At 62.1% G+C, this 10,612-nt stretch overlaps 2 protein-coding genes across 5 annotated transcripts in view; one reads left to right on the top strand and one right to left on the bottom strand.

Annotated features, from left to right (window-relative positions):
• The first annotated feature begins 2,251 nt into the window (after window positions 1-2,251).
• Window positions 2,252-8,238, top strand: ASB6 (ankyrin repeat and SOCS box containing 6). The gene is made up of 6 exons (XM_077768370.1): window positions 2,252-2,513; window positions 4,081-4,262; window positions 5,250-5,356; window positions 5,472-5,580; window positions 6,595-6,681; window positions 6,796-8,238. Exons 1-6 carry the CDS (start codon window positions 2,401-2,403, stop codon window positions 7,458-7,460), a joined length of 1,263 nt encoding a protein of 420 aa, XP_077624496.1. The 5' UTR covers window positions 2,252-2,400; the 3' UTR covers window positions 7,461-8,238.
• Window positions 8,239-8,423: 185 nt separating this feature from the next.
• Window positions 8,424-10,612, bottom strand: part of NTMT1 (N-terminal Xaa-Pro-Lys N-methyltransferase 1) — a 10,098-nt gene continuing 7,909 nt past the window's right edge. For all 4 annotated transcript variants that reach the window (XM_077768373.1, XM_077768371.1, XM_077768374.1 and 1 more), the window contains 2 exons: window positions 10,430-10,612; window positions 8,424-9,280 (listed from right to left, as the gene is read on the bottom strand). In XM_077768373.1, coding sequence (XP_077624499.1) covers window positions 9,024-9,280; window positions 10,430-10,612 — 440 coding nt within the window. In that variant the 3' untranslated portion in view covers window positions 8,424-9,023. The remainder of the gene's footprint in view (window positions 9,281-10,429) is intronic.

Genomic DNA, 10,612 nt, shown 5'->3' with positions numbered 1-10,612 from the left:
AAGGTCAAGAAACTTTCTAAAGAGAGGGGCTTGGGCGACAGGCAGGCGGCCGCCCGGCTCCACAGTGTGGCGCCCAGGGGCTGTGACAGAGCAGGGGTCAGCTCCTTACTCCTGCTTCTGCAGATCTCTGAGGCCCACACCCAGAGGAGCCGCAGGGCACCCCAGCCCTGAGGGCCAGACACATGGGAGAGCGCACCCCTGCCCCCTCCCCCAGACCTGGGTTGGAATCTCAACCTAGCTGTGCAACATTGGGCAAGCATCCAAACCTCTCTGAACCTGTTTCCTTGTTTGAAAAATAGCAGAACGCCACCATTTACTTAACGGGATTTATTGAGACTGGCGTGTCAAGCATTTAGCACAGTGCTTGGCGCATTAGAAGGGCTCAGCACATAAAAGCTGACTCGTTGCTACTTTTTAACATTTTCTTCTGGGCAGAGCCAGCAACAGTGTCGAGGACCTCTTCCTGGGCTCCAGGACCGTCAGAGCCTGAAGGGCCTTCAGGTTACAGGTAAGGAAACTGAGGCCCAGAGACCAGAAGGGCCATGCTTGGGGTCGCCCATCAGATCAGTCTTAACTGGGTCCTCCAAAGAGACACGGTCAAGTCCTAGACGCCTCTAGTACTTTTGACTGGGACCTTATTTGGAAATAGGGTTTTTGTTTGTTTTTTTGCAAATGTAATCAAGCTAAAATGAATTCACACCGGATTGGGATGGGCCCTAAATCCAACGGCTGGGGTCCTTTATAAAGGACAGGGAGACTTGGACAGAGACACAGATACAGGGACGAAGGCCACTTGAACACAGAGGTATGCAAACATTGGAGTGAAGTGGCCACAAGCTAAGGAAAGCTGGGGGCCACCAGAAGCTGGTGGAGGCAAGAAAGGAAGTCTCCCTTAGAGCCTTTGGGGGGAGTCTGTCCCTGCCGACACCTTTGATTTCAGGCTTCTGGCTCCCAGAACGGCCCAGCTTGTGATGCTTTCTTATGCCAGCCTTGGGAAACCAGTGGGGCTGGGCAGAATCAGGCCTCAGCTGAGGGGGTCGCCCGACCTGTGCCCTGGAGCCGAGGGACCTTGAGTCAAGGTCCCACAGCTCCTACACCATTCAGGTCCTTGGAACCAATGGAGAGGCAAGCTGTGGATCCTTAAAAGTCAGAGCCTGGGGCACCTGGGTGGCTCAGTCAGTTAAGCGTCCGACTTCGGCTCAGGTCATGATCTCGCGGTCTGTGGGTTCAAGCCCCACATCGGGCTCTGTGCTGACAGCTCAGAGCCTGGAGCCTGCTTCGGATCCTGTGTCTTCCTCTCTCTCTCTGCCCCTCCCCTGCTCATTCTGTCACTCTCTGTCTCTCAAAAATAAAGAAACGTTAAAAAAAAAATCTGTTCTGCTCTCGGAGGGGGCGGGGAGCACACAGACAAATTACGGGCAAATCCGATTGTCTTCAAATGCCTCTCTAGACCTTTTCTCCTTCACTCAACAACTCTTGCCTCTGGCAGGTGCCAGACGGAGAGACTCCCAAGGGCATGTGGTGGGGGCGGGAGGCCAAGGCACCATGCCAGCGCCTGGACCCACACACCTCTTTAGAAAAGACTTTTCCAGAATCAGGAAGACATCGGGCCTCCAATGTTGTAGAGGTTCACATGTATGGCCTTAAAGGAAGATGTCTGAGCCCTGGAAAGCGGCTCCGGGGTTGGGTTCCTTCCTAACAGATTCCACTTCCCTGACATGAACAGAGTTCTTGATCCAAGGTCTTGGGTGCTGCAAGTATTGCTTATTTAACGGATTAGTAAATTAAGGTCAATTGAGTCCATCAAGGTGGAAATTGGAAGGAGCTGGCAGCCTGCAGGCCCAGGAGCTCCTGGGGACAGAGTAAGGGATTGTCCCCACCACCCGTCGGGGTGTGTGGGCATCCACTCCGCGTCGGGGAGAGGAGAGAACCAGGCCACGTCGGAGGAAGCCCTGGTCCGATCCGCGTCCAGGGCGGCTGGGCGGCGCCCAGGGTTCGGGTCCCCATCACCGGTCGGGGTGCTAGGACAGTGGCCGAGCAGGGCGCGCTATGGGCGGAGCTCGGACGGCGCCCAGCGGCCGCGGGCGGGGACGCAGGGCGNCCTCACTCCCCGGGGGCGGGGGCCGGGGACACCCCCAGCTCTCTCTCCGGGGGACGCCGCGGTCCTCCGAACCCGCAGGTGGCGCTGTCGCCACGGCTCGCTTTCCTGGGCGCCGCGGACCGGAAGTGCGAGGGTCACTTCCGGCGCGGAGCAGAGGAGTGGAAGGCGGGAGGGCCGGCCGGGCGCGGGGGCTGGCCCTGCAGAAGCCAGGGCGAGCCCGCGGCCTCCGGATCGCGCACGGTCGGCGTCTGGGCCTGGGCGGAAGGTGCGGCCGCCCTGCCGCGCCCGGGGCCGCCGCGATGCCCTTCCTGCACGGCTTCCGGAGGATCATCTTCGAGTACCAGCCGCTGGTGGATGCGATTCTGGGCTCCCTGGGGATCCAGGACCCCGAGCGGCAGGAGCCTCTGGACGGGTAACTGGCTTCCTTACCGCCGGCGCTGCTGCGCTTCAGTTGTCACTGCGAGTGTGGCGGGGACGGGGGCCGCCGTGTCCCTACTCTGCAGATGAAGTTGCGTCGCTTGGAGCGTGAGCTCCCGCACCTGACTCCAGTCTTGCGCTCGGGAGGATGGAGGGTGCTCGAGGCCCGCGGAGGGAGGCCTGGAGGCTGGAGTGTCGGCCGGGCCTCCGCCTCGGTGCCCCACCCTGTGCACTGTCGGCCTGGTGCCAGGTGCAGAGAGAGGAGCAGGGTGGAGGCCAAGGGCCTCCGTGTTTACCCCAGAGCAGTGCGAAACCAAACTTTGTGTACATGAGTTCGCATTTTACGTAGACGAGAGCAGGTGTGTCCGTGAACTTGTGGGAACGGGCGTTAGCGAGGGAGTCGCTCAGGGTACGTCAGGGACCTAAACAAAACCCCCAGCCTTCCCGGCGCTTCTGCATCAGAGGAGAGTGACGATCACGAGTCAGGTGTCTGCATATTCCATGTAATGGAGAAGAGCGCAGGGGAGAGGGGAGGCCGGTGTGGGTTTCTGGGATCCTTTGGAATCTGAAACACAGTGGGGCTCATGCGCCTCTCTAGGCACTTGGGTGGAAACACAGATTTTCATCATCATTGCGCTGCTCCCTTTGAGGCTTGTTCTGAAAACACAGTGTAAGGTGTTTCCTTAACTCTAAGGCTGTTTGGGGGTGAGAGTCGGGCAGCAAAGGGCCCGGGCTGCTGCATGGCATTTTGTAGTCCCAGAATTTTTGCGCTGTACCCATGGTGCACTCCCCCGGGTGGGGGAACGAGCCGGAAACCTGCCCAGGCAGTAGGGATGGAACCTTGATCTTGACCATTGAAGGGTCGCAGATGGATGACGCTAAGGGAGCGAGGAGCACTGGTGAAGGGGGGAAGCGTCAGAGGAGGAGGGGGCCTCCGGGGAAAGAGCTGCGTTCAGGGTCACGGAGCTGTCCTCGGGCCTGCTCTTTTGGGGAAAGCCCTGGCAGTTCTCGGAGGTCCTTGCTGGTGGGGCAGGTGGCGTTGGGGCTGGGGCGTGAAGGGGCATGTGTGCTCGGCCTTCTGGGGACTGGGAAGCTAAACGTCTCTGAGTGCGGGCCGGGGAGGAGGGCCTGGCTGCGGCGGTGTTGCCTGGGCGGGTCTGGCATCTTCTGCACCTCAGGGATGGTCAGCGTGGGAGGAAGGGGCGGCAGTGTCTGGTTCTTGCTTCTGGCCACAAGGTCCCCGCGCCCCTCCTTGAGTCGCAGCAGCATGGCTGTGTGTGGCTTCGTACCCAAGCCAGGGACCAGATTCTCTGGGCAGCCTGGGAGGGGGCTGGAGACAGATCCGGTTCCTTCTCAGCAACCCCGAGGGGTCGGCTTGGGTTAAAAGATCCAGCTTGCTCACTCTGGACTGCAGACCTTTTCCAGAGACTTCCTGCCCCACAGAACCCGGGCCCTGCCTTGGGGGTGGGGGCGGGGTGACAGTGGGAGACGGTCCACCCGCGCGTCTAGCTGGTCCCACAACCGTGTCCCCCGTCAGCCAGTCTGCCCCTCTCCCACCCCAGGCCCGGCTATGTCGCCAGCGAGGAGAGCCGCATCCTCGTTCTCACTGAGCTGCTGGAGAGAAAGGCCCACTCCCCATTTTACCAGGAAGGTGTGAGCAACGCCCTGCTGAAGGTGGCCGAGCTGGGGCTGACGCGGGCAGCCGGCGTTCTCCTGCGCAGCGGGGCCAACCTCGACTTTGAAGGTCAGCTGGAGCAGAGGGGCCCCGGGCGGGTTGGTGGCCTGCGCGTGGCTGTGCTGTGGGCGGGCAGCTGCGTCTTCAGGCTCCGCCTTTATCGTTCTCTTGGGGGCTACCTCCCTCCCCTCTTTCGTGGGTGGCCGCCAAGGAACCCCTTCCCACCTCTGGCCCGAGAGGCAGTTTGCGGCTGCCCGCGCCGCGTGCCCGATCGCCAACTTTCTTGGCTCCCCGCGTGATCCCTGCTTCCGTTATCGGGAAAATGTGCCCGGAGCNACCTAAGCGAAAGTCGGACGCTTAACCGACTAAGCCACCCAGGCGCCCCTCTGCCACCCTTTCTGAGCCGTCTCACGTTTTTGCTCATGCCCAGAGGGAGGGGGAGGACACACAGCTACACTCGGTGGAAGTCGTGGCAGGAGCGGGTCAACCGCCAGCTTGTGAGCGCGGTGGGGGCGGAGACGGGGGCCGCTCCCCTCCTCTGGCTCGCCCACCGGGGAGGGCAGGGCCAGCCAGGAGACACTCAGGGCCCACTTGTGACCAGACGGGGGTCTGGGGGCTGACCCAGGACGCCAAGCTTAGAGGGCGCCAGGCTCCCAGGCTCCCCGAGGGCCAGCGAGGAGCTGAGCGCGGGCGCTGCTGGAAGTCAGTCACCTGGACGCTGGCTCGGAGAACGTGGCGGTGACTGCCAGCGTTGAGGAGCTGTCGCTCTGGGCGCTTCTCCCAGCAGCTCCGTTGCACAGAAGAGTAAAGCCCAGACCGATTCACTGCCCCCGCACGAGAATGGCCCCGGGACCCTGACCTAGGTCTGACTCCAGAGCTAGCGCTCTGGCCTCTGATGAGGACGGCTGTGTCCTGCCCCTGACCCCTGGTGGTGGCAGGGCCTGGGCCACCCCAGGGGCGGGGAGTGTGCTGGGGCTGAGACCAAGGCCAGGTCCAGGGGTCCTGCAAGGAGGAGGGGACAGGCAGGACTGCCACCAGCCGTGTCTGTGCCTTCAGACCCCGTCACTTACTACACGGCCCTGCACATCGCTGTCCTGCGAAACCAGCCCGACATGGTGGAGCTGCTGGTGCGTCACGGGGCCGACATTAACCGGAGGGACCGGGTAAGGGCCAGGCCCAGCCTGCTTGCAGCAGGGAGGCAGTCCGGGGGGGGGGGGAGGGGGGCAGGAGCAGCCTGGCAGGCCCCGGAGCCCACTCGGCCGTGCTCTGTCGCCTCAGATCCACGAGAGCAGCCCCCTGGACCTGGCCAGCGAGGAGCCCGAGCGCCTGCCCTGCCTGCAGCGCCTGCTGGACCTCGGAGCGGACGTCAACGCAGCCGACAAGCACGGTGGGTGCTCCTGCAGGGGGGTCGGGGGGGTGGGGGGAGAGCCGCACCAGGCGCCTCGAGGAGGAGGCCCAGAGTGCCCCAGGACGGCGTGCGGGCCGCAGGTGCATTCTGCCGGCCCGCAGAGGCTTTAGGGAGGCGGTGCAGCCGGCGGCCCCAGGCCACAGCCCGCGAGTCTCCGTGCAGGAGGAGGTGGGGCGCGTGCGCTCAGATTCCGACTGGGAGCTGTGGCTCCTCGCTGGGGAGGCCGCGGCCCAGGCCTCGGGTAGCATCGGGGTGTACGGAAACCTCCCGCCTCTTGTCCATTCTGTTCCTGGTTTTATGTGGGTGGAAAGAGAATGACCAGAAACCTGTCCCCCTCGGCCCGAGCTCTGAGAGGTCGGTCCTTCTTGAAGGAAGGTGCCTGGCTGCGACCCGTGACCGTAGGGTCATGAGTTTGAGCCCCACGTTAGGTGTAGAGGTGCATGGGGCACCTGGGTGGCTTGGTTGGGTGGCTGACTCTTGATTTCAGCTCAGGTCATGCTCTCAGGTTTGTGGGATCGAGCCCTGAGTAGGGCCCCTTGCTGCCAGCACAGGGCCTGCTTGGGAGTCTCTCTCTGCCCCTCCCCTGCTCATACACACGTTTCTNCCCCACCCCAAGATAAATAAACTTAAAGAAAAAAAAAAAGGTCTTTGGACAAAAACAAAACCAAACTTCACTTTCTGGAGGGACTCGGTTGAGGGTCCAACTTCGACTCAGGTCATGATCTCCCGGTTCGTGGGTTCAGGCCCCGTGTCGGGCTCTGTGCTGACAGCCTGGAGCCTGCTTCCGGTTCCGTGTCTCCTTCTCTCTCTGCGCCTCCCCTGCTCACACTCTGTCTCTCTCTCTCTCTCAAAAATGAGTAAACATTAAAAATTAAAAAAAAAAAAAAAGTAACAACAACAAAGTTCACTTTCTGATCTTCTGTCCCCTGCACCGCAGGGGGTGGCCCTGACCTTGGCCTCCTGGCCCACACCCCCCTCATGCTCTCTCTGTAGGAAAGACCGCCCTGCTGCACGCCTTGGCCAGCAGTGACGGGGTGCAGATCTATAACACCGAGAACATCCGGCTCTTACTAGAAGGAGGTGAGGCTCGTCCGCAGGCCTTTCCCTGTGCGCTCGCTGTTCCCTGTTAAACAGCACTTCGCAGGGGGCTAAGGTCTTCTCCCGCCCTTCTCTTTCCCCGACCGGCCCTCGCAGGGGCAGACGTCAAGGCCACCACCAAAGACGGGGACACCGTGTTCACCTGCATCATCTTCCTGCTCGGGGAGACCGTGGGAGGGGACGAGGAGGAGGCCCAGATGATCAGCCGCTTCTGCTTCCAGGCCACGCAGCTGCTGCTGGCCCACGGCGCCGACCCCAGCGAGTGCCCGGCCCACGAGTCCCTCACCCACATGTGCCTCAAGGGCTTCAAGCTGCACTTGCCTCTCCTGCGCTTCCTGCTGGAGTCGGGAGCCGCCTACAACTGCTCCGTCCACGGCGCGTCCTGCTGGTCCGGCTTCCACATCCTCTTCGAGAGGCTCTGCTCGCACCCAGGCTGCGCCGAAGACGACAGCCACGTGGACCTGCTGCGCAAAGCCGAGACCGTCCTGGACCTCATGGTGACTAATTCCCAGAAACTCCAGCTGCCTGCAAACTTCGACATCCACCCTGTGGGCAGCCTGGCCGACAAGATCCGGGCCCTTCACTTCTCCTTGAGGCAGCTGGAGAGCTGTCCCCCGTCCCTCAAGCACCTGTGTCGCGTTTACATCCGCCTCTATCTCCAGCCCTGGCCGGTGGACGTGAAGGTCAAAGCCCTGCCTCTGCCGGACAGGCTGAAGTGGTACCTCCTCAGTGAGCACAGCGGCAGCGCGGAGGACATCTGACTGCGCCCCGGCTGACGGGAGCGGGGTCTGGGCAGCTCAGCCGCTGGCAGATTTCGGCACCTGCGGCAGCCTCGGGGAGAACCTTCGGGCCTTCTGGCTGAGGGTACGGGTTGGGAGACGAGACTTCATCCTCACTGAGCACCGAGGAAACCAGGCGGAGCCTGGCGGCTGCGGTCATTCCAGGAGGAAAAGGCTCTGTCTTCCAGGGGGACCGCCCTCCCCGAGTGTCGACCACACTGGGCAAAGGGACAGGGTTAGATTTGGGACAAGTGTCCACTCTTCAGTTTGCGGGGAGCACTGGGCAGGGTAGCTCCGAGGCTAGGTCCTGCCGAGAGCCGCGGGACGCTGGTCCGTCCTGCGTGGGGCCCAGCTGACGCCATGGGGGGCCTGTCGGGGGCTCCCCCACACACTAGAGGAGGTCACTTCCGGAAGTGCTTTGGGGGAGTAGGGAGAAGGCCGAGCCGACGCCTGCTGCCTCTGGCGGCCCTGGGGCCCGGTCACCTCCGGCCATGGACTGGGCTCTGGTGGGGACTCTGTGCCAAATCCGGGGTCCTGGGGACCGTGCCTTCTGCTGACAAGTAATCCTGCATGGCTGGGGACCGCCCTTTCCGAAACGTCTCAATTTTGTGAGGGGCGCATCAGATGGAGAGCGCCACCAGCAGTGACTGCTGTACGCGCTGCACCCGCACCAAGCTGAGTCCGTGTCATGTGGGTCACCGAATGGTGTCAGTGCCTTGGAAGGAAGCTGACACAAGTAAATGGTTCATTTTAACCTTGAGACATGATCCTTGCCTTCAAGATCCTCAGAGGACATTCTGGCCCCTCCGCGCCCCCGCCCTGACTGAAGGTAAAGGCTCCCACCGCCACCATGGGGAGGGGAGGTGACCCGGCCGAGGGTAGGGCCACACCGTGTCAGCCAGGACAGCCCTGCTGCACGGCACAGAAGGGCACTACTCCAGGACCTTCCCGGTAACGGGGTTCACCCTTTTATTTTGTGACTTTTGAAAATTCACCAAGAAGCCGCCGCAAGGCACAGCCTGGAGTGAGGCTACAGCCGCCCCTCGCCATAGACTGTTGTGACCATCATGTTAGGGACACCAGGGCTCCGTCACCAAGCAGGACTCGGAACGCGAATGCCCCCAGCAGCGGCAGGAGGCGCTGCGAAGGCACAGATGGCCATAGGCCCCGCTGCCCGGCCCCTCTCCTCCCGCCCTGGGAAAAGCCCTCAACGGCCGAGAGTTACTCTCCAGGCGTCGGGCCTGTGACCGGAAGGCCAGGCAGTGGTAAGGGCGATCCAGGGACTCTCAGGGGCCCGGGAGTCACATGGGTCTGCGCCGGGCCCCTGCCCCTCAGGGCAGCAGAGCCGGACTCCGGCCCCCCTGCTCCGTCCGGCCGCGCCCTTCCCCGCAGGGTCCCATCATGCCTTGTGAACAAGTCTCATGAGGATGGCATGCGGGTGTATTGAGGCCTTGCTCGGTGCCCCCGTTGTGGAGCCTGGGTCTTGCCCGCCTGCTGGGCCCCACCCCCACCCCGCGCTGGTCCCTTGCTCCTGCCGGCCGCTGCTCATCTCAGTGCCAAGCTGTAGACGTGGTAGATCTCGTCCGGAAGGTTCTCCTGGCGCTCCTGGGCTAGGAGGCTGAGGCCCGCGCTACGGATGATCCCGTGGACCACCTCAAGGCCCCGGCACACGCTGCTGTCCACGTCGTCCAGGACCACGCCCTCCTGGGCCATGTTGTCCTTGATGACGATGATGCCATTGGGGCGCAGGCCCTGCTTACAGCGCCGCAGGAAGGCAGCCAGGTGCTGGTCGGTCAGGTGACCTGGGGACAGCAGAGGCTGGGGTCACCAGGGAGCGGTGCAAGAGTGTCCGTGCCACTGCCCGTTCACCCCCAGCTTCCTGCCTCAACGGGCTCCTCTCCTGCTCTCAGCGTGCAGGGAGGTTTACCAAACCCCAGGTTATGTTGGAGCAAACCGGCTCAGCAGTTACCCACCCAGGGCACTCACCAAGCGCGCAGCTGGGATCTCACGTCCTCGGCGACCTGTGGGCCCTGCCCCGCACCTACGCCCCGCGCACCCGTCAGGCCCGGTTTACGGGAACCGCACCAGAGCTTCTTCCCTAATTAAAGCTCCAGACAGGCTTTTGAGGACAGAACACAGGGCCAGACCCGGCGTGTCCCCGGCAGGTCTGCAGAGTGGATGGCCTGCCAGCCAGGTCACCGGCCCAGAAAGCATGCTGGGTGGGTGGCCCGGCTAAGCGGGGGCAAGATGGGGTGGCGAGTGCAGCCTGATCACTGTGAGCAGCAGGGGGCCAAGGCTTCCGTGTTTCCTCTTACTGAAAACGCTGGGGTGCCAGGCGGCTCAGTCACGTAAGCATCCGATTCTTGATTCTGGCTCAGGTCATGATCTCACGGTTTGTGAGCTCAAGCCCTGCGTCAGGCTCTGTGCCAACAGCATGGGATTCTCTCCCTGCCCCTCCCCTGCACATGTGTACGTGCTCTCTCAAAATAAATAAACTATAAGCTCACTTCCACTTTCTTAAATGCAGTTCTTGGGGCTCCTGGGTGGCTCAGTTGGTTCAGCGTCTGACTCGGCTCAGGTCATGATCTCGCGGTTCGTGGGTTCAAGCCCCGCGTCAGGCTCTGTGCTGACAGCCAGCTCAGAGCCTAGAGCCAGTTTCAGATTGTGTCTCCGTCTCTCTCTGACCCTCCCCTGCTCATGCTGTCTCTTTCTCTCTCAGAAATACATTTTAAAAAAAATCTAAATGCAGTTCTTGGTCATTTACGGTTTTTCAACAAAAACCTGCCCCCTAAACGGGTCCTACCACAGGTACCAACAAAACACAGAAAGGGTACTTGCAGGGAATGTCTGCCACAGTCCTGGCGGGCCCAGGGAGGACTGGAGAAGGCCCCAGGAGCCCCGTCTATGCAGCAGGAGGTGTGTGGAAGGCAAAGGGGCCGCGGAAGGCTCACCTATCACCCACTGGATCCAGATGACATCATAGGAGTCGGGCTCGGGGCTGAAGTCCTGGAGGCCACAGCAGAAGTAGTTCCTCACCCTCTTGCCCTCCTCCCCCAGGTAGGTCTTGGCCTTGACCAGGAAGTCTTCCGTCACGTCCACCATGTCCACCACTCCGAAGAGCGGCAGGAGCAGCC

This window comes from Crocuta crocuta, unplaced genomic scaffold, assembly GCF_008692635.1.
Source record: "Crocuta crocuta isolate KB4526 unplaced genomic scaffold, BGI_CrCroc_1.0 scaffold35, whole genome shotgun sequence".
In the NCBI taxonomy this organism is placed as follows: domain Eukaryota; kingdom Metazoa; phylum Chordata; class Mammalia; order Carnivora; family Hyaenidae; genus Crocuta; species Crocuta crocuta.
This window is presented reverse-complemented; position numbering and strand designations above follow the sequence as displayed.